At 41.4% G+C, this 23,981-nt stretch overlaps 1 protein-coding gene across 1 annotated transcript; it reads left to right on the top strand.

The window, feature by feature from the left end:
• The first annotated feature begins 294 nt into the window (after nucleotides 1-294).
• Nucleotides 295-23,935, top strand: Xport-A (exit protein of rhodopsin and TRP A). The gene is made up of 3 exons (XM_065234332.1): nucleotides 295-503; nucleotides 23,408-23,729; nucleotides 23,802-23,935. Exons 2-3 carry the CDS (start codon nucleotides 23,561-23,563, stop codon nucleotides 23,933-23,935), a joined length of 303 nt encoding a protein of 100 aa, XP_065090404.1. The 5' UTR covers nucleotides 295-503; nucleotides 23,408-23,560.
• Nucleotides 23,936-23,981: the final 46 nt, after the last annotated feature.

Below are 23,981 nucleotides of genomic sequence, written 5' to 3'. Positions count from 1 at the left end.
ACGAACAGAACGCGCAACCAGCAGCCATCTGACCACCAGACTAACCGTACACACTCATGCCATATACGCATGTAATCCCATTATGTAAGAGGATTAGAACTTTCGTTTCGTCCAGTGGAGGTTCAAACTCCCACATGGCCCGTTCCTTCGTTAGAAACAGTATACGGCACGTGTAGGGCGCGGAACACTTACCGGGTTTCTTCGGTTCTATTTCCGACTACCGCCTGTACTGTCGGTCCATTTAATTATCGCAGGCGGACCGGCCGGTGGTGGTGCTACCGGTGGTGTCTTAGTACGGGTTTGGCGAAGGTCGACGAATGAAGTGTCTTTCTATCGCGCGGTGTACTTCTTCTGTCCAGGAAAATTTGCGTGGCTGGCAAGAAGCAACTTTTCTGCTTGTGAGCTGACTCCGCAGTTGGAGAGGAGCGTTTATTTGTTGAAGTGAAAGTGGTTCCCGGTTGGACAGATTGTGATGGGCGGCTCCGACTGATAGGACTGAACTTGTGAGTATCCCAGCGCGTTTTAGGTGCAAGATGGAAATTGTTGGATTGCAAGCAGGGTGTCATTTTCAGACACGATGTAATGATATGAAATGCATAAAATCTTCTAAAATTGCTACAAAAAAATGGCCTTAATAGCACTTAAATAGTCAACCCTAAAAATGTATTAAATAGCTAATTAAGAAGACCTCGAAACAAAAATTGCCTCACGTCAACAAACATCCTTTCAGGACATTTTTAGATATTTTAATCTGGTTCACGTGAAAGTTTCTCGGAAGTCCTAGGTCATCCAAATTATCCTGGAATACTGATCCTGGGCTATACCGCTTTTAGAGATTTAAAGATGTTTGTCTGAACAGACTGTTGGATAAATGGACATTTGGCCGAATGGACGTTTGTTCGGATGGATGTTTGGCCAAAATTTGTATCATTGACACATGTTTGCCGTTTTGGTTACTCAAACATCATTTTTGACACATACCAATACTAACACGATGGAAGTATTTAAATAAAAATAAAATTTATTAAATTTACTCTGATTTACAGGATGAGGTGAATAAACTGTCACTGAATAAAATGGCTGTAAAGATCGAAAGCTTGCATGACTTTCTGTTAACAGTATATTTAAGATGTACCAACATACAGTCAAGATTCCTATAGACGGATTCGTTCTTGCCGGATTCCTATAGTTCATATCCGGCATAAACGAATACACGTACCATATTTGTACGGCAAATTGAAGAGATAACTTCCTGATGTTTATGAAGAAATTGTTAAACAGGCATTTGCCAACCTTTTGCGAACGTTCAGATTCCAGTAGGTCACAAGTCTGGCCCTGTGGAAGATCTGGAACATCTGTAAAAGTAGTCAATTCATGAAACTGATCCTAGAGCTCCGCGGATTTTTCGAAACCACTCATAGACGTCTTATCAGAATGAATTTGGAGTTGTGACTGGAATATAAACCCTGGGGACCACGGAATGGTCCACCGGAACATCCAAAAATTGGTCAACTAATGAAACTGATCTTAGAACTCCGTGGATTTTTCGAAACCTCTAATAGACGTCTTATCAGAATGAACTTGGAGTTGTGATTGGATAAACGACCCTGAGGACCACGAGATGGTCAACCGGAAGGTCCGGAACATCCGTACAAGTGGTCAAATCATAAAACTGGTCCTAGAACTCCGTGTATTTTTCTAAACCACTCATAGATGTCATATCAGAATGAATTAGGAGTTGTGATCGGAATAAAAACTTCCACCAGAAGATCCGGAACATCCGTAAAAGTGATCGATTCATGAAACTGATCATTGTTTTTTTCAGTAATTCTTTAAGGGTCTTATCAGAATGAATTCAGAGTTTATGACTGGAATTTAAACGCACGGGACAACAGGATAGTCCTCCGGAAGATCCGGAACATCCGCAAAGTGGTCAATTCGTGGAACTGATCCTAGAGCTATGTGGTTTTTTCAATACCACTAATAGACGTCTTATCAGAATGAATTCGGAGCTGTGGCCGGAATATGAACCGTGGAGATCACGGAATGGACCTCTGGATGATCTGAAATATCCGTAAAAGTGGTCAACTCATGAAACTAAGTCTAGAACTCAGCCATTTTTTCGAAACTATTTATGAAAGTCTTATCAATATGAATTCGGAGATGTGAGCAGAAAATGGACCCCTGGTACAACGTAATGGTCCTTCGGAAAAACTGGTCAACTCTTGAAAATTAAATTCTAGAACTCAGCAGTTATTTTATTTCTAAAACACGCTCAGAGACGTCTCATCAGAATGAATTAGGAGTTTAAACCGGAATACGGAATTTTTAGTAAACCACTCAAAGTATACTATAATTTAATCTGTTAAATATGTTTACTATTTCAATGTCAATGTGAAATGTCATTTTGCATATTTTGAATAATGTCCATAAAGGTTTATTAAGGTGGTATAACGCTTAGAAAAACTAACTTTTTGTAATCACAAGATAAAAGGCTTATAACTTTGGAAAAGATGTATGAATTCCATGAAACTTTGCCAAAGACACTTAGTTCTAGATAATAATTTTAACGATACATAAATGAATTTTTGTCAGGACTTGCTTAAAATCCATCTTTTGATTTGTTTGCATCATAAACCTTATTTAATCGATTTGATGTGCACACTTAGAAATATCTAATCTTACACGTGACCGAATCCATATTTAACAGAAATGATGAGACTTTAACAAACATGTCATGTAAAATTAAGTGCTCCGAGACTGAAAAGCTTGAAAGTACGTTTTATTGAGCTGAATTTCGCGTCTATTATGACTCAATTTTATGTCAAAATTGACGCTCGTATATGTCAGTCTCAGAGCACCTAAACTTACATCAATTTTTCTAAGTGTGTGTTCTACAATGTTTTCAATATAAAAAAAACTACAAAAGTTTTTTGAAGACTGCAATATTTTGAATCGATTCATTTGCTTTGTCAATCGATTTTATAGCAAATTGCCACCAATTTTTCAGTTAAAATTTCTCTGAAAATGGCAATTTCTGAAAGCAAAAATTATCGTTGTTGGATCAATTATGATAAGAAGTACCAATGAACCATAAATAACTGTCGGGTCTACCCGGGTACATATGCTTTTCCAATAATATTTTTGGTCGTTTATGTTATATTGTGTGTGCTCTATTCTTGCATTCTATTGATCGTTAGGTAATTCATTAACTTAATTTTTCCTAGCCTCACGGAAGCCGCTGCTCGCTTTTGCCTTGACCTGGCCCCAGGTCAGATTCCTTTCGACTTGCTTTATTTCCTTGTTGAGGCTCCGCCGCCATGAGCCCCTGGGTCCGCCTCTGCTGCGATGTCCTGCCGGATTCCAATCCAGCGCTTGCTTGCAGATTTCGTTTCCGCCCCGTCGAAGTGTGTGGCCGACCCACCTCCGCTTTTGCTCTCGAATTTCTGTTCATCGGCATTTGAGGTCCAGTTGTGAGGCCACCAGGTACGAACTATATACCGCAGGCATCGGTTGATGAACAACTGCAGCTTCTGAGTGTTCTCCGCTGATACACACCACGTCTCGCCGGTGTATAACAACACAGATTTTACGTTCGAGTTGAAAATTCGAATTTTGGTCGTCGTTCGAATTTTGATTCGTGCACCTATGTTGCTCTTGGTCCCGCCGTCCGACGCTTTTTGCCTGCCAAGATTTTGGAAACTTTCGTCCTTCTCCACTGTTTGCCCCGCTACCGTAAAGTTGGAAGGGTTGCCCGTGTTGACATCCAACGATTTGGTCTTGTTGACGTTAATGGTGAGACCCGCCGCAGAGGAGCGTTCGGCTAGGTCATTGAGCTTGTTGTGCTAGTAGAGCAACATCATCAGCCAAATCGAAGTCGTTGAGATGCTCCATGGTGATAGGCTGCCAAAGCAGCCCACGGTTCGGTACTCGGTCAGTTGAACCCACCATGATCTCGTCGATTACGATGAGGAACAATTGCGGTGATAGTCTCATACCAGCTACTACCCGGATAGGGTCAGACAAGGCTCCGTTATGCAGAACTCTGCACGTAAAAGCCTGATACTGCGCTTCGATGAGGTTGACGATTTTATCCGGGACTCCCTTGCGTCTCTGGGCGCCACACAGATTCTCATGATTGCGTCGGTCGACAGCTTTTTCGTAGTCAATAAATACCAAATAAAGGGACAGCATGTAGTGCTCAGAGGATAACAATTTAAGAATAGAAAGACTTGCAAATCCTTTAAATTAGATTTTGGATGATTTACGTTATGGGGTTGAACCAATACCATATGCATATCAATTGGGAATGACAATCATTAAACAGAGAGCATTACACATTTCAACTGAGGTCCGTTCGCTTCTCGTATCAATATTCATCCTGTATTCGAGAGGAGCATCATCTGGTTTCAAAACAACTGTCATCCGATTGCAGCTATCATTCGAAAAAGCGATTTCGATGTTTTGATTTTGAATGGTTTGAGGTTTCATTGGGACTATGGTGAGTTGACAACCTGGAAGGAGCGGAATACCAAGTTCTGGTCCTCACAAGTTCTGGTCCTCACAAGTTCCTACCTCACGCCTCCCTGAATCATATGATAACAAAAGACTACCAGCTGAAACATGGACACAGCTGGGTGGCGTAGCCTGGGCAATGTTGCCAGTCCGGCAATAGCAAAGTGAAGAGGTGCGACGCGAACACTGGCGCGGTAACCAAAGTACGGTGATAGAGGAAATGCTTCACCAAACCAGAGTATCTATTCACCATGGAGGTGCGGCTCGAAATGGCGTCTGTTCTCCATCTTAAGAGTGCCTCCCCGTGCTAGTACCAGCATGGGACTTTAATCAGAGCTGTGCATAATGGTTCCCCGGCGAGACAATGAGTTGGGGCAAGCCCAACAAGCAGCCCTGGAAAAATACAAAGTTGTAAATACCGAAGAAATAAATACGGATCGATCGATTAGAGTCAAGGCGACTTCTTCGGACAGTAGAGGACAAAAAGGCCATATCCTGATTGGTAAGGTAAGTAAGAGGTATCATTCGAACAGAGGATGACGTTTTGGTACAGTGTAGGAGATATGATAAACACTTCGAATAGGATGCCTCCGAAAAACGTGTAACGGCAAGTTTGTGGTAAAAGTGGTCAATCCACGATCCTGATCCTAGAGCTCCGCGGTTTTTAAACATTAGGAACTGAGATGATAGAATGAATTTGGGGTCGTGACATAAACATGGTTCTTGATGGCCATGAGACCGTTCTCCGGAAGATCCGGAACATCCGTGAAATTGGAAAATTCATGAAACTGATCCTAGAGCTCCGTGGTTTTCTTGAAAACGTTAGTAACTGTGATATTAGAATGAATTTGCGATCGTGACATAAACACGGACCCAGGTGGCCGTCGGACCGTCCTCTGGAAGATCCGAAAAATCCGTAAAAGTGGTCAATGTATGGAACTGATCCTAGAGCTCCTCGGTTTTTCCGAACTATCATATATAAATTAACTTGTGGTCGTGACATAAACATGTACCGTAAAACGGGCTATCTTTTATAATGCGGGTAACTTCGATAATATAATGTGAAGATTAAATTTACTCGTTGCGCTTTTTCCAAATTAAAAACATTGGTTCCATATTGTAGTTTGGGGTATTTCCGTTGATATTGTATATAGTTTTTATATAGTATGTGTTACATATTTTACAAACATTTTAAAAATCAATTTTCGTGTTTTTCGCCTGTTTGAAAGAGCACTCACTTATGAAATGTATTTCCGATATAGTCATCACAAATTCAATGTGGTATTCTTATCTATGATCAAAGTTCCATATTTAACGAATTAAATTGTCTGAGTTTCAACCATATTTTTCTACATTCATCAAAGTAACCCCAAATCAAAAAACTGAAGTTCAGTCACAAAACTAAAAAAAAAGTACAAATGCTTTAATTTCCTTTAAATATATTACTGACTAACTGACTCTTGGATCCTCAGTACTTGTCTTAAAAATTAAAAAATTGAAAAACATTCATTGCTGTAAATTTTATTTAGAATATACTATAAAAAAAACTATCAATGTTACCCCGTTTTATGGTACCTAGAAGGCCATGGGACCGTCCTCCGAAAGATCTAGAACATCTTTAAAAATGTTCAATCCTCGAAACTGATCCTAGAGTTCTACGGTGTTTTCGAAAGCATGTGGAACTGCGATATAAGAAAGAATTTGAGGTCATGACATAAACATGAACCCAAATAGCTATGGGGCCATCCTCTAGTAAGTCCAGAACATCGTAAAAGAGGTCAATCAATGAAACTGATCCTAGAGCTCCGCAGTTTTTTCCAAAAACATTAGCAACTGTGATATAAGAATGAATTTGTGGTTGTGACTTAAATATGTACCTAGATAGCCATGGGACCGTCGTTCGAACGATAGAAAAATAGACAATCATCTACAAACCCTAGGAATTCTAAAGGTACCACAATTTTTAAAATTCATTAAGAAATGGCTAAGTTGTGCCATTGCAAACTTGCCGTTACACGTTTTTCGGAGGCTTCGTAGTCGGCTTAAAGTTTTTTACCCACCATTTTCGGAGTGTTAATATACTTCTTTGGGAAGTTTCGTCGATTTTGAAATTTTGTTCTTTCTTTAGCCCTTTGTCCGTTCGAACAAGATATTTTTTTTCCAGAATTCTTCGAGACCACAGTAAACTAGCATTCACAACATGTTTTCATTACATATATAAAAAGTGAGTTGTTCAGTCTTCCAGACATCCCAATCAATACTAGACATTATCTGTTACTCCATTTCAGTCTGTGACAAAGCACGCATTCACGGTATCTCCCTTTAATCTCCACCAAAAATTCCGCATATAATTGTGCTCCTTACCTTTGCTTTAAAACATAAGTAATTCGGTAACTTTTTCGACCACGGTAGATTTTATCAACTCTACCCTACCCCACTCCGTGATTTGATCCATCCTATTCAAGCCACTCTCCTGGCGAGAGTGCCCTCTGGAATGCTATCTATCGCAAGAAAAAGGAACAGAATCACTTGCGGTTTGGCCGCATTCCCCCTCTACTCGTCCCCCTCCCTTGGAATCACACGAACCGAAAGCATTCGCTTTCGGCTACTGCCACTAAAATGCTGCATCTGCCACCGGTTCCGATAAGAACCGGTCATATTCAAATGGCATTCAGAGTATGACAACTTGCAGACACTATGCGATAGCGAGACAGAGACACTCATTTCCCCCGACCAGAGCCCAGTTGCAGCAGCATTGAAGGAACAAAAGTTTTTAATAAGCTGCGAGACCTCAAACCTCGAGTGGAGCTTTTCCCCCCCAAGGAGGTGGTGGTGGTATTTTGGACGACCTCGTGACTTGCCAGTAGCTAGAACGGGGAGGGAAATTGTTTTCCCTCTCAACCTAGTTAAATTGTGCTCTGCAAAAGCACGGTCGAACTTTTCCTCAAACGTTGATTTTAAAGTCCGAAAAAAGTTGGCCCATCGCAAATACCACCAGTTGAGGAAGGATGGATGATCGGCGCGTAACAGAGAAGCCATCAATTATTGCCGTCGACAGGCAAGCTTGAAGTTGTTGCTTCAAGGTGAGGGGGTGGTTGGCAGCATGAATGCCATTCGGCTTTTGGAGGATTCCGATTCTTGGCCAATGGCGATGAGAACATCGCTCGCTCATCGGTAATAACATAATTATGATAATGATCTTTTCCCTCCGGTCGACTTGGCCGGCTTCGTCGGTTCGTATTTGGATCTTGTTTTTGCTCGAATTCGAATGAAATTTTTTTTTTTCGGAGGAACGGGAAATTTCGAGGGAAGGGAGTTCTATTTTTCCCGGTGATTTTAAAAGTTTTAAACCACCATCGACCGATCCCGGACGGCTCGGAACAAGAGAGAGGGAACGGGTAGAAGAGAAGGGACGTAGGGGGTGGTAGGTGGTGTGTACGCGCGTTGGTGCGTTATAACGTTTAAAACACTTTGGTGAACGTTTTTCGAGTGAGCCGGGCTCCAGTTCTTTTTCGCTGACGTTTTGTAGAAATTTTTTTCTGGTTTTTAATTAAGTATTAATTAACGGCTTCCCGGCAGTAAAAATTGAATTGATAAACGTGCCTGCTCTTTGGCGGTGCCTGTGGGATAGGTTTTTTGAGCTGATTTGGTGGTTTCTTTCTGAGTGCAGTTTATGGCAACCGAACACCGTAAAGTAGTTAAAAGACATGGACGGTACAAAGCAGGGTTTGAATAATTTAATAATGTTCCAAATAGATTAGGAAATATGGCACACATGTTCAATGGGTTGCAATTTTTAATTATCTGCATTTATTGACAAAAACAAATTATTTTATAACTGCATGGCCAGGATAAGTTTGAACGATTACAATTCGATGCTGGGAATGGAAAGATTCCAGTAAATCATTACTATTGACAATGGCGGAGAAAAGCGGTGGTACGGTGTGGCTCGTGCCCCCCTTCTCCGGAATCACGGACACCCCAAGCGCCGTTCTGATATGCAATTTAACCCAATTTATTACAACAATAGTGGCACAGCCAGGGTTTCAACCTGGGCAGGGGGGTGTTGTAAAAATTACTTGACTAAAAATACAAATTTGGATGAAATACTATTGACATCCTGAGAATAAATTCCCGATAATTTCACCAAAAATTGCGTTTCCAAATTCTAGGAGAGCTAGTTTGATATCCTGAACAGGCTTCAAAATTATCCGATACACATCCAGTGGATAGAAATAAACGGAGGCTTTTCATATCCACAGTTTTTTTTTCTATTCGGAATATATCCAGGTTAAAATTATCCGGATAATTTTAACTTGGATATTATCCATTATTTTTCTATCCGGATAGTATCTGGATGGTCTCCGAACAGGTAATGTTTAGAATAGGGACGTTTGACATCAAATACCCATAAATATGGGGATTTTTGGAATCGGGGTGACGTCTACTGACCGCAAATTGACATCCGACGCCATTTTGAATTCCAATATGGCGGCTTCCGGCTTCAGAAAAAGTGGGAAATACTGTCAAATACCCATAAAATTGGGTATTTTTTAATCGATGTAACGTCTAGAGACCGAGAATCGCTATCCAACGCCATTTTGAATTCCAAGATGGATGCTTCTGGATTTAGAAAAAGTGAGAAATACTATCAAATACCTATCTAATTGGGTATTTTTTTAATCGAGGTAACGTTTAGAGGTCGAAAATCGCTATCTGACGCCATTTTGAAGTCCAAGATGGTGGCTTCGGGCTTCCGAAAAAGTGGGAAATACTGTCAAATACCCATTAATATGGGTATTTTTAGAATCAGCCTAACGTCTAGAGGCCAAAAATCGATATCCGACACCATTTGAAATTCCAAGATGGCGTCTTTCTGCTTGAGAAAAACTGGGAAATACTGTCAAATATCCATCAATATGGGATTTTTGGAATCGGGGTAACGTCTAGAGGTCGAAAATCAATATCCGACGCCATTTTGAAGTCCAAGATGTCGGCTTCTGGCTTCAGAAAAAGTGGGAAATACTGTCAAATACCCATTTAATTGGGTATTTTATTAATCGATGTAACGTCTAGAGGTCAAAAATCAATATCCGACACCATTTTGAATTCCAAGATGGCGGCTTCCGGCTTCAGAAAAAGTTGGAAATACTGTCAAATACCCATCAATGTGAGATTTTTGGAATCGGGGTGACGTATAGTGGCCGAAAATAGCTATCTGACACCATTTTGAAGTCCAAGGCGGTGGCTTCTGGCTTTGGAAAAAGTGGGAAATGCTGTCAAATACCCATCGATATGAGTATTTTTGGAATCGGCCTGAAGTCTAGAGGCCAAAAATCACTATCAGACGCCATTTTAAAGTCCAAGATGGCGGCTTCTTACTTCAGAAAAAGTGAGAAATATTGTCGAACACCCATCCAAAGGATTTTTTTAATCGGCCTACGTCTAGATCGTCTAAATCGATATCCGACGCCATTTTAAATTCCAAGATGGCGGCTTCTGGCTTCAAAAAGTGGGAAATACTAACAAATACCCATCAATATGATATCCAAGATACGACGCCATTTTGGATTCCAAGATGGCGCTTTCCGGCTTCAGAAAAAGTGGAAAATATTATCAAATACCCATCTACCTAAAGGCCAAACATTTCTATCAGACGCCATTTTTAATTCCAAGTTGGCGGCTTCCGGTTTTAGAAAAAGTGGGAAATACTTTCAAATACCCATCAATTCAATAATTTGGAATCGGGATGACGTCTAGTGGCCGAAAATCAATATCCGACGCCATTTTGAAGTCCAAGATGGCGACTTCTGGTTTCAGAAAAAGTGGGAAATACTGTCAAATACCCATCAATAGGGTATTTTTGGAATCGGGGTGACGTCTAGAGGCTGAAAATCGACATCCTACGCCATTTTGAATTCCAAGATGGTGGCAACCGGCTTCAAAAAAAAAAGTGGGAAATACTGTCAAATGCCCATCAATATGGCTATTTTTGGAATTGGGGTGATGTCTAGAGTAGCATTTGGCAATCTTGAGACAAGAATTGATCTTAGTGAATCGATTATTTTTTTCGAAAATAATCGATTCACCGAGAAAATCATTCTTAATAAATAGTCTCGAGCAATGTGGCTATACATGGGGATATACACTACGGATTTTCTCCCCTGCTTGAAAAGGATCAACAGACCGTGGGAAAACAGGCTGATGCAAGAAATTTTGTAATTTTGCCGATATGCCCCCATGGCAGCGCTGGTTGCAAGTCACTTTTTAGTGACTTGGTCACTATTTTGAAGTCAGTCACTAAAAAGTCACTTTTTAAACCAAAAAGTCGCTGAAGTTACTAGTTCTCTAAAAATAGTCACTAAAGTCACTTCTTCAGAAGTCTTTGAAAGGAATTCTAGGGATGACAGCAAGTTATTTCAGAGAATAATACCAAAGTACAGACTACGAAAGTCTCATGCAAAATTAAATGCTTTGAGGGCCGATTTCTTAACCTCTACTTGAAATCTTAAATCAGATTGACCAATATAGTTAAACTTGTTTCAAGGCTTAAGCGAAGTTGAAAAAAACGGCCCTGAGACTGACACATACACATAAAGAAGTATTCTATGGTTATTGGATGAGGATTCTAGGTCCAATTCTAATAACAACTCAAAATAGGTTCTGATTTTTTTAAGAAAGCTCTGAGAGATGATCTCTGCTGATACTTCTAAAAGAATTCTGGGTGATTTCTGAGGATATTTCCAAGAGAACTCCAAAGAGTTCAAAATAAATTGCGAGAAGAAATCCAATGGAATCGAATTTGGAGGGTTCAATCTCAAAGGAACTCTGAGAAGAGTTTCAAGAGTATTCTGAGATGAATTTTGGTTTTGAGAATTCTAAGAAAATGCCATGGTAATTCTGAGGAAAATACGAATTTACTTACCAAAAGAATTCAAGGGAAAACTCCAAGATTATTCCAAGGAAAAATTTATATAATTTCTGTGGTTAGGGCCCATGCATTAATTATGTCACGCTAAATCGAGCAAAAAATTACCCTCTCCCCCCTATCGTGACATTTTTCCTATACCTAATGCATTGCTTGTCACAAAAGCTTAGAACCCCCTTCCCTCCTTAGAGCGTGACATAATATATATATATATATATAACCTTTAATTGCATGGGAATTTGAATGAAAATTCAAAAATTAATAAAATGGATTTATAGAAGGAACCTTCACGGAATTCCTGGAAGAATAATTAAACAATCAAAAATACTCTAACTAATCATGTGTCATTACTTCATGCGTGACTGAAAGACATTTTTTACGATAGATGAGGAGATGAAAGTATAGAACTCTTAGTTCCGTTATAGTACGGCAGTGTGAAAATTGTATATAGAAAGTAGAAAAAAAGGCAATTTTGAGTAAGGCAATCGGGTAGATGCATGTCAGATGGCAACTTGAGTGTGAAACAATCGATAGAACTGTTTCCGCATATCGGCGATCATCCCTTTTGCCAGTGGTGGCGGGGGGAAATACCCCTCACCATCCATCAACGGGTGAGTTTGGTAAAAGGAATGCTCGATCCGATTCGTGCCTTTATCAACATTGACCTTTGCTCGCATTCTACTTTCTATTAACAATTTTCACATTGCCGTTCTCTAACGGTAACTATCCACTCTATACTTTCATCTCCTCAACTATCGTTAAAAATGTCCACTTTAAGTCTGATTTTTGACGTTAAGGTGATTCGCTGTGACATTATTATATCAGCTCCTACGATACATGCAACATTCAAATTGTTACTCCATGTTTGCTGCACTGCAGCATACATGAAGTAGCAATTTCAAAGGAAGTGAGGCACTGATTTCCAAGGAATCACCTTAATCATCTCCAACTACGAACATAATTTATTTACAAGAATTTTGTTAATTGTTCTGCAAAGAATGTCAAGAATGCAATACTATTTTTGTTAAGCTTATTTTAGAGGCAAATGATTCTAAAAAAGTTCTTGAGGTCATTCTGAAGAAATTTGATGCAAAAATCTTAGCGAATTATCAAAGTTATCTACCTCTAATTTGAAATATTTCGAACGTAGCATCAAATACATAATACATTTGGATGAATTGTGGCGGAAATTCGAGGGAGTAGAAAACAAACCGAAGATCTTGAAGACGTAGACGACGAGTTCAGGGATGAGAGACGGACATTTCAAAATATTTATTACACGCTGAAGGCAACGTTGGCAACCAAGATGCCCCCTCCGTGTATTCCGTCGTCGTCTGTGCCAAATCTCCGTCTTCCAGAAATCACTGATCCATTCAAACCAGCAACTAACCATGATGCAGAAGCTGCATTATCACGCATGATCGCTACCCGCGATATCACCGCAAACAATTATTCGGTAGCATGCAAGATTGGAAGCTACTACAGGTGTACACCTGTAAAATACGAAAAATCATGGATTTGCGAATTCGTCTGGAATCGCTCTAATGTAGAAGGTACAATATAATGCTTATAAAAGGCTAATATAAAAATTTAAAGCCGTATATCAGCCGTTTATTGAATGAAGGGCCCATATCGTGCTGTTAATGGACTAGGTGGTTACTTGGGTACAACTTTCGTCCAAACATACAATGGCTGCATAACTTGTAGTTTTGACAATATGGCAGAGTTTAACGATTCACTTGCTTAGCAAATTACTCGGAGATCAGCTTGCATGCAAGCTGTGTCACTTATGACAAAATGTATCAAGGGTTCCATTTTTTAACTAGTTCGTTTTTTGGAAGGCTCAATCGCGTTAGCTTTGCGGAGCCGATAGTGCATTGTTCATTGTTTGTAACAAAATTCACTTATTTCTATGTCTAGTAGGAGTTGGGCCGAATACTCGCGGCTTACCCGAGGTTAGAGTGGTACATTGTCGAAGGATAGGATCAGGGGAGGAGCTTGGGGGTAAAGTTTGGTTGTCTCATCAGAGCGTTGTCGCCAGTATGAACGGTAGTGCGGTTCTAGTTTCGTCTGGAGTTCGACCGACTATGGTGACCAGTGGGCGACGATGAGACTCATCGAGACGGGGGGACAAGACAAACAAAATTAATAGTTTTTAGAGAGACAAAATGGAGATTTCCATAATCATAATAAGAATATCAGAATTTCTCCTAAGAAACACTGCGTGTTCACTTCTGAGTACTTTTTAGGCCAATTTGAGTTGTATGTTTATGTGTCATTCAGCCAAGGTAGCAAAATTTCGTCAGCCAAACTATGATTAATGTCAAAGGTGCAACTTGCATGTAAGTTGATTCCCGAACAATTTCGCAGAAAGTGAATCTTTAAACGATTAAATATCACCAAAACTACTATTTGTGCCCCTAAATCATTTCCGAATGAGCTCAAATTTTGCACAGGGTTTTTTTTTTTGTAGTTAATGACAATTTGGTACCTGATCGGTATTGGAAATTCGAGATAACTATTTGTATTGGAATCATAGCCTTTAGTTATAGTACAAACACACCTAGCCGGACTTCTTCTTCCTGCCACTATTTGCTGAGCTATCGCTACCACCTCAGCGAAATGATCAATCTTGGAAGATGTCATGCAAAAAAATTGTCTCGAAAGTCAATTTGATCGAATCCTAAATCCACATTTTGTCGGTCAAAACGGAGCTTCCTCAATCTTCCATTCCGGCAAATTGATTACAACGGATTCCACTCCCGACAGAAGGCGATAAAACCTGCTAGCTGTAACACAGCCGAACATTGACGAGGGTCAGCTCTTCTTTTGGTCATCGCCAGTTCACGGATACCTCAATATACCTTGTTCCTAGTCACACCCACCACAGAGTTTCGATGAAAATAAAACACGAAGTCCCGTTCCTTCGCACACATCAATTACAGCCAAGTGCTAATTTCATTAGAGAATTGACACCTTCCCACTCCTAACTAGAACGAACCCCTCGTCAAATGCGGCGACTACTGGGTGCGATTCTTGTGGGACTTGGGGAAAATTTCACAAGCTCGGCTCGCCGCAAAGGCCACGCTGCAGCGCTGACTGGGTGAAGCCTTTCCAATTCCGAGTCGTTTCTCATTTTTCTTCACTACAGTGGAACCATGGAGCGATAAATCAAAAACAACTGTTTTCCTCCCACCCAGCAAGCATCGAATTCACCTGACGGCAGGGTTGGCATGCTCATTTTGGTACAGAAATTGCTCTTATGGTAATAGAATTTCAATCAGCTGCTGACACTTGGTTTAGCTTTAATCAATTGATGAGGTAGGATTGAAGATCACTGTAGACACGCATGGAGTAGCTAAATCACAACATTTGAATTCACACAGCTTTTTCGAACGTATGGAAAGAGCAGTTATTTGAAACGCAAAAATGTGAAATGATGATTGTCATCATCAACAAATCGCTGTATGAAGGACCAAAACAAATGGATGGATTCTATCAGTTGCTTCCAGAAAAACCATGTTTCATCAAGTGAGTGCAGAGCTATTAACACATGAGCAATTTTTGCGAAAAATTGAGCATGCCAACCCTGCCTGACGGTAATTCGTCTTGGTCCGGGTATTCGAGGGGTGGCCTTTTGCTGCTGCTGCTTTCATGCTTCAATTGTTTTAGCAAAAACAACGACCAGTGCAACTCTTCGTGTGAAAAATAGAGGCTTTTGAACGTTGCGGCCACTCACTGCTTCGAGTCCGCTGGCCATCGTTGGCCATTAGCATCGTTGTTGTTGCTGCTGCTGCTTCTGCTGTTGCGGCTGGAGCTACTATTATTATTATTGTGTGTACTATCTCATCAGCCAGCCGATGGTGATGCTCTAGAAACCTTGATTCGCACCACTTTTTGTAAACAATTCGGAAAAGCGGGTGCTAAGCGTTTTCGTAACGCGCCCATAAATAGCTGGAATTGAGAGTGCGTACGATATGTAGATGGTACAATTATGAGTATCGCAGTGGAAAATGGGTATGTTTCATTTAAAAAGAAATAGATTCACTTCTTGTGGAAGCTTGCAGTGGATGAAAAAATACAATTCAAATTACTACATTCGATGAGGTCATGTTGCTTCTGACCAGAGGTCGAGCAGCCTTCAATCGATAAATCGACTTGAGGATGCATGGCAAAATTCATTTTTGATTAAAACTACCAATAGCGGTGTAATTTGTCCGACTTATCAGTTCTAGATAATATTACTAAAAAAAATAACTCGGATTTTATCGTGGAAACTATAACACAATTCTTGATACTGTTACAGTAGTTCTGAATGTTTCGTTTCCACACAAAAAAAAAAAACAAGACTCATTTCCTCGAAATCCTTTTTGATGAAACGGAATCCCTCCAGCATTCCTCCCACATTACCATCGTCATTAATAATGGGGCCTTACTTAGATCAGTTGGTAAAAACAAAGCGGTAAAGCAAGACCATGCTGGAAGCAGCTGGGTTCAGCTCTCGGTTCGGTCTAGGATTGTTTCGGGTTGAAAAATTTCTCGACTTCCCTGGACAAAAGAGTACTATTGTACTTGCCACACAATTATACGAATGCAAAAATGGTACTGGCTTAGAAAGATCTCAATAAGCAACTGTAGAAGCGCTCAAAGAATACCAAGTTGAGAGCCAGCGTAAAGTCTCAGTGGGGACGTAATAAATCCAAATAAGAAGAAGAATATGATTATTGCCATTCGCCACACAATGAGCAAAGACGTCATTCCCCGGCAAATTCCAATATTGTCCGACTTTCCCAGACATCAACAAAGTGACCAACAACAACAACAACAACGAGAATAACACCACAACAGCCCTCCTCCAGAATTCGGACCGGCAACAACGTGATTGATTGGACTGTTTCCCCTCCCCCCTCCCCATGGCTTCTGGGATTCTTGGCAAAATTGAAACAACAGCGAAAACAAATTACGGCATTCCGAAGTCAATTTTTGGTCACAATACATGCTACGTCGGCCAATATCCGTGCAATCCTTTACCTTACACATGGCGGAACGTGAAGGGCTCTGCATTGGTTCTGTGTATGTAGCCAGCATCCTTCCTGAGTAGGAAGTAGCAAAAGAAGGTGTGATTGAGAGGATATTCCATTTACTGAATGGTCAAAGCTGCGGATGAAAATGTTGTGCTTGCTTCCTGTTTGGGAGAGCACTGGGAGAATTTCGCTGGCCAGTTTGACTTTACTGTGTCGGTTTTACGAAGTATTTAGTTAAATTAAATGTATCTTGAGAATCATTTGAATGTATCCTTCATTTTAACTAGACTTGCCTTTGAACTCCCTTGAACGTACTGATCGAAAGATATACATGATTTCCTCTGTATGGGTCCCCTTACATTGCTCAATCCCAGGCAACGAGAAGGGGGACTCTCTCGCAAAGGTGAGCGTGCAGGAAGGCAGAAAAATTTCACACGATGAATTTTGCTATTTAGTGCGTCAGAGTACCCTTTTGAGCTGGCAAACCGATTGGGACACTGGAAATATTGGACGGTGGTTACATTCAATTATTCCTAATGTTTCTTCGAGAGCGTTGTTTAGCGGCTCGGGCTTAAGTCGTGACTTCATTCGCGTGTTGAGTAGACTTATGTCCAACCACTACTCGCTAGATGCGCATCTTCATAGAATAATCCTCCTGGACAGCAACATCTGTCGGTGTGGAAACGGTTACGATGACATCGATCACGCAGTTTGGAAATGTTATGACGCCGCCATAGAGTGATTTTTGAATACCCTCGAGGTCAAGAAAGAAAACCCTATATCCCTTTTTTTCCCTTTGGTTTGTTTTTTCCGTCGATCTTGTTTTCCGTGCTGAGCACCAATGCTACCGACGTGCCAGGAAGGCAGCTCCCACACCTGGACCCTACCTATCGATCCATCAACTCATGAACCGGGGACCAACGGCTTTACTTCCCATCCGAAGGAAGGCGTGATCAGAGATGTTATGCCTCAGAACATCCCGGCGGCGCCGACTGGGATTGAACCCAGGCCTGCTGGGGTGAGAGGTAATCACGCTTACCACTACACCACCGGCGCCGTTAACCCTATATCCCTATCAGAGACGTGTTGGGAACCCGCGATCTATGCTATATGCAGTCCATTTATGTGTTTCTGCAAATCTCTAGTATAAGAATTTAATTCCTTTGTCTTTTGATAGTTTGTATTTGTCTTGTTCCCCCGTCTCGATGAGTCACATCATCGCCCACTGGTCACCATAGCCGGTCGAACGCCAGACGAATCTAGAACCGCTCTGATGAAATAACGTTTGAAAAATCCATATTGAAAGCACACCCGTGGGGCACAATTGCCAGTGATCCGGGAGTTCAAGTGTAGAGCTAAGGGTTTTATTATGCTGTTTTGGCGTGTGGCACTTAAGTCCTCTTATCTAAGTTAAGTTAAGCTTTTGATATACTTATGCCAAGTTATGTTATGCCAAACGGTGCGTGTTTTCGACCCACTAGGTCTTATATCGCACGCCTTAATTCACGGTAAACTGATCATTCAGGAGGCGTGGCGGGAACAAAAGATTTTGGAAAGTTGGCGGAATGGGTTTCTCTGCTGAAAGGACTAGACCAAATCCGTATAAATAGATCAATTTCCCGGGATTGACATCGGAAGAGATAGGACCGCTTGAACTTCATGCCTTCTTGGACGCAAGCGAGAATGCGTACGGCCTGCGTAACGTATTTCAGAGCAGTTATTCGTGGACAAATTTGCTGCTCCGTTGAAGGCGTTATCGGAACCACGTTTGGAGCTGCAAGGAGCATTGCTGGGAACGAGATTGGCGAAAGCCATCCGTGAAAGTCACACTAGGGTGGGGCTTATTTTTCAAAACCTTTCGGGGACATGTTTTCTCATGTGGAAAATGATTACTAGGGCCAAACGAAGCTGATTTTTGCTGAGGCCAATATATAGAACGAAGCTGATTTTCGAACAAGTCTAGTGCGTCTTTACGTAAACACGTGATTTTGTCCGTTTGGCGATATCTTTAACCATTTTTGAGATATACGGCATAGCAGGTTTGGACTTACACCCACGAATATGATCTAGCGCAAACAGTATTCTTGGCCACGATGGAAAATGAACAGGTGGGCAGGAACTCACAGTCTCCCAGTGTTGGTGAGTTCTTTGCCGTTAATGTTCACGAAAAGTTCACTATTTTGCTATACAGAAATTCAAAACAAAAATTTTATCTGCGGATTTGAACAGTTTTTGACCTGTTTCATACTACCGGAAGGTGTATGCTGGTCACAAATGCCGTGCCAAACTGATTTCCTACTCAATTAATCAATCTTTGATGTGAAATTCGCTAATAAACACGAGGCGCATTTCGTATAGCAAACATGCCATAACAAAATGGGCATGGTTCATTTAAGTAAACAAACTAACACTTCTTCCGACTGTTACACCTATGTATTAGCCGTCTCGATTCTTGGCAGTGCTAGATACAGTGAGCGTATGAGTACGATACAGATCGAGCGAGAACGCGAGAGTGTGAGAGAGAGCGAGAGAAGAGAGAGAGAGAATGATTAAATCTCGATGAACATTTCAAATGGTCCTATCTGCTTTGATCGATTCTCTTCATCGACTATCTCTTTTGATAACCACTGCTATGCAAACAGAATTTGCGCTAATTTTACAAAATAGTTTGATAAAGGAGGTTCTTATCTAGCATCCAAAATGTCAAACACAATAGGGAAAGCTTTAACAGCTGAGTTATTAACGGAAGAGAATCGATCAATGCAGATAGGACTTTTGAAATGTTTATCTAGAAATGTGTTCATTATATTTGTGTTAAATTTTATTAATCCATAAAATCCAATTCTCGAATATGACCTCACTATGACGAATACTTATCAACAATAGTACTTTTCTTCAAGTCAGTTAGGTTTTTCTTGTGGAAATTCACGTTTACAATAAGATTCTGGGAATTTTCGTTTTGAATTACATTACGAATATAATCATGAATTTGACGGATAGCCGGATTTTCTTTATCTTCCGGAAGAACAGTGGCCAAGAGAGTCATCGAAGCAGACAGACGAAAGTGCCGAAGAACTACGCCCAAGTATGGTACACCGAGCAGTCGTCGGTAAGCAGTTGGTGGACTTTAACAGATTTTTGAAGTGGGAACGCCTGTTAAAATGCATGGGGTATGTTAAACGCTTCATCGCTAATGTACGCCTCCAACGTATGAATCAGCCTAGGAAGTTGGATAAAGGTCTTTGTCAAGAAGAGATGCAGTTGGCTGAAAACTACTTGTGGTCGTCGGTACAAGCGGAAGTTTACCCTGCTGCAGTAGCGGCCCTGAAGACTGGAGACAACAGGTCGACAAACTGTCCCCGTTCCTGGACGAGCACGGTGTTATGCATGTGGATAGCCGTTTGAGTGCAGCTCCATACGCGACCTATAGCTTCAAGTACCCTATAATTCTTCCGAGGGATCACCGTATGACAGAGTTGCTATTAGATGCCTACCATCGCAAGTTTATACATGGCAACCAAGAAACGGTAGTGAACGAGCTTCGGCAGCAGTTCCACATATCTAAGCTGCGTGCAGTCGTTAACCGGGTCATTAAAGATTGTCAGTACTGCAAGATTAAGAAGGCGAAACCGGTAGCCCCGAGAATGGCCCCCCTACCTACAGCTCGTCTCACTCCGTGGATACGCCCGTTCTCATTCGTTGGGATCGACTGCTTTGGACCAATACAAGTTCGGATTGAACGAAGTGTCGTGAAAAGGTGGATTGCTTTATTCACCTGTTTATCAATACGCGCCTTTCACCCGGAGGTCTCCTATTCGTTGTCGTCGGAGTCCTGCAAACTAGCCATTCGTCGGTTTATTGCTCGTCGAGGTGCGCCTAGCGAAATCTACACCGATAATGGAACGAACTTCCAAGGTGCCAGCTGTGAGCTCCGGGCAGAAATTGAGGATATTCACAAAGGATTGGCCGAAGTGTTCACCAACACTAATACCAAGTGGGTTTTCAACCCGCCTTCAGCTCCACATTTTGGGGGAGCTAGGGAGCGACTAGTAAGGAGTGTCAAAACGGCGCTCAGCTGCCTTTCCAGTTCACGAAACCCAGACAAAGAGACGTTGTTGACGATCCTTGTCGAAGCAGAATCTATCGTTAATTCACGTCCACGTTCATACTCACTCCTAACCACTTCATTCACCTGAGTTCCAGTGGAGTTGTTCAATCTCCGAAGACATTTGCCGAAGTCGACCGAGTAACTAGGACCAACTGGGAATTGGCGAAACAGCTGATCAATCAGTTCTGGACTTGATGGATCCGGAAGTATTTTCCTACTATCGCTTACCGTACGAAATGGCACAACGAATCGGAACCGCTAAAGATAGGGGATCTCGTGGTAATATTGGACGAAGGGACTAGCAATGGGTGGATCCGTGGCCAGATTGTGTCCGTTGTTGTGGGACGAGGCAAGCTGTTGTACAGACCTCGAATGGATTGTTACATCTACCAGTTTCGAAGCTAGCTGTGCTGGCTGTGGAGACAGCAGGTAAAGCGGAACCGGAAGTTCAGCGTTACCGGTCGGGGGATGTTGCAGACGCAACCATCGATACAGTAGCCCCTCGGTCGACATAGCTACCAGATCTACGAATGTCATCAGTGATGGAATGAAATGATCGATAGTTTGACATCTAGCAGGGTAAAGGGAATCATTCAGCAGTAGTGACAGTGAGAGAAAGGACAATTGAAGCCAAGCCAAAACCTTGCTCTACAAAATTATATTTAATTAGCTTCTCTACTGATGTTAATACATTTGTTGGATTTATATTGCCTTTAAGAAAACCAAATTCTTAGTTGGATTATTTAAATGTATTTGTGGCAGAATTTAAGTTACGAAAAGCTAACCTAACATTTTACGTCTCTCTGAGGATATCCGAAAGAGGAAAATCCAACAACTTCCCTTGCGGAGGAAGGCGTGATCAGAGATGTTATGCCTCAGAACATCCCGGCGGCGCCGACTGGGATTGAATCCAGACCTGCTGGGGTGAGAGGTAATCAAGCTTACCATTACACCACCGGCACCGCTGTTTCTAGATCGAATGTTCGGCAAAGTTGGAGTATGAGTCACGGAATTATGCTGTGATATAACAACACTGCTCCAGTACAATCAAATACAGCTCAACATCTCGGTTTCATTTCATGATAGTGACTTCGAATGTTCAGCAAAGTTTCAGTAAGAGTCAAGAGCCATCCAAGAATTATTTGAAATTCAACCGGTAGATGGCAACACTGCTCTAGTAGATTCAAATAGAGCTCAATATCATGGTATCGTTTCAAGGAAGCGACTCCAAATATTTACCAAAGTTAGAATATGAGTCACTTAGGAAAATACTGAATCACTTCAGGAAAGTTCGGATCCCTTCGGAAAATATTAAATAACTTCTGATAGAACTGAATCACTTCACATAAGCTTTGGATCACATCGAAAAGTACTGAATCACTTCATAGATGTTTTCAATTACTCCCTACATCCCTTCAAAATTGTTTTGCACCACTTCGGACAGTACTGAAAAACCTAGGAAAAGTTTAGAATTACTTCAGAATTTGCTAAATCAGTTCATAAAAGTTTGGAATCATTCAAGAAATTACTTTAGGAAAGTTGGGATTCACATTGGAAAGTACTGAATCATTCCAGAAAAAGTATGTAGCTACTTCTGCAAGTTCTGAATCACTTCGGAAAGATCTGAATCATTTTGGAAAAGTTTGAAATCATTTCAGAAAGTACAAAATCTCTTCAGAAAACTCCGCGATTACTTTAGATAGTACTGAATCATTTCAGAAAATTTCACAGTAGCTTTGGAAAGTGCTCAATCATAATAGAAAGTTTTATCACTTTTGCAAGCTCTTAATAAATCACTTCAGAAATAACTCAATAAATACAGAAATGATCGGAATCGATGCACCGCTTAAGAAAAAGTTTAAATAACTTCGAGAAGTGTGCAGGAGAACCCGCGGCAGTCCATTCCGTGCCGCACACAAGAACTGGGCCTCTCGTAGGCTTCAACATGCACCCGTACAAGCTTCAATTGACCCAAGAGCGATCATAGACAGCGCCGTGTGTTCGCTGATTGGTTTTTGGAGCACTAGTAAACAGACCCCGATTTTTCCCGAACAATCTTTGCGACAAGGCCAATCCACACGAGGTTCACCAAGTGGCAATGCATCCCCAGAAAGTCACTGTTTGGTGTGCATTTTGGGCCGGAGGCGTCATCGGTCCGTACTTCTTCGAAAACGACGCTGGCGAGGCCATCACTGTCAACGGAGAGCGCTACAGGTTGATGATTACCAACTTCTTCTGGCCTAAAGTGAAGGATATGTGGTTCCAACAGGACGGTGCAACGTGCCACACCGCGCACGAAACAATAGATATTCTGCATGAGCAATTTTCGGGCATGGTTATTTCGTGGAAAGGAAATGTCAACTGGCCACCAAAATCGTGTGATTTAACTCCGCTAGACTTTTTATTGTGAGGTTATGTTAAGTCTCAGGTCTATGCCAATAAGCCGCAAATCACCGATGCCCTCAAAGACAACATTACTGAAGCCATCAACGATATTCAGCCAGATTTGTGCGCAAAGCCAAGGTGGCCATTTGAACGATGTCATATTCCTTACATAATGGTATTGATAAGCCTTTCAATCGAAATATAAATCTCATCAATATCTCACACACAGTTTGTTTTATTTAACTTTAAAGATAGAAAACGCTTATGGACAACCCACTAAAATTAAAAGGTCAGGCCTTTTTGGCCCACAGTGCACGATGATCATATTCATACACATTACTCTATAAATGGCAACGCAGATGATGATCTCATTTGAGACTGCAAGACTTGGATAACTTAAAAACCACCCCATGCTCTAACTCCAATCAACTTTTGTTTTTCTTTCAGTGAAAACCGATAAATCAATCCCCTGCCCGGTCAAACACGTCCAGGATCAACAGCAAAAGCCACCACACAAACACCCCCAACCAAAACACCCCCGGACAGACAGACTGTAACTTTTTTTTTTTTTTTTCGCTCTCTCCCCCCGGATGCCTTATTATGCCTTCCGGTGCCAATAAGAAAACGCCCGGTGGTGGTGGAAAGGGCAAGAAGCAACAGGACAGCAAGAAACAAGCGCTTGCCAACAACCAGAAGGATGACAAAGTGAAGCAACCCGGCGACGAGGACATCAACTCCGGCTTCGGAGAGTACATGCGGTCGTCGCAAGGTTTGTCGGAATATTGCGTCATCAAATTTGAACAAATTTACCGAATCCGATTTCCTTCACTAACCTCCCCAGCTGCGGAAATGATGAAACTGTTTGTGATTGCCAACACTTTGGTGGTGTTCTTAACGATGGCGTGGCCGCAGATGAAGCATTCGTTCGAAATCATCCAATCCTTGATCTACGGCGATGAGGACGGTGAATTTTAGAGTGTTTAAGACATTGGACAATTTGAATTCAGGGAAAGTGAACCGA

This window comes from Ochlerotatus camptorhynchus, unplaced genomic scaffold (genome assembly GCF_037179485.1).
Source record: "Ochlerotatus camptorhynchus isolate MF236.1 unplaced genomic scaffold, CSIRO-AGI_Acam_v1.1 ptg000433l, whole genome shotgun sequence".
Lineage (NCBI taxonomy): Eukaryota > Metazoa > Arthropoda > Insecta > Diptera > Culicidae > Ochlerotatus > Ochlerotatus camptorhynchus.
This window is presented reverse-complemented; position numbering and strand designations above follow the sequence as displayed.

Excerpts from the sequence above, each read along its gene's own strand:
- Xport-A (XM_065234332.1), top strand. The coding sequence starts at position 23,561 with ATGCCTTCCGGTGCCAATAAGAAAACGCCCGGTGGTGGTGGAAAGGGC. Across the intron at positions 23,730-23,801 it reads GTACATGCGGTCGTCGCAAG|CTGCGGAAATGATGAAACTG; the intron begins GTTTGTCGGAAT and ends TAACCTCCCCAG.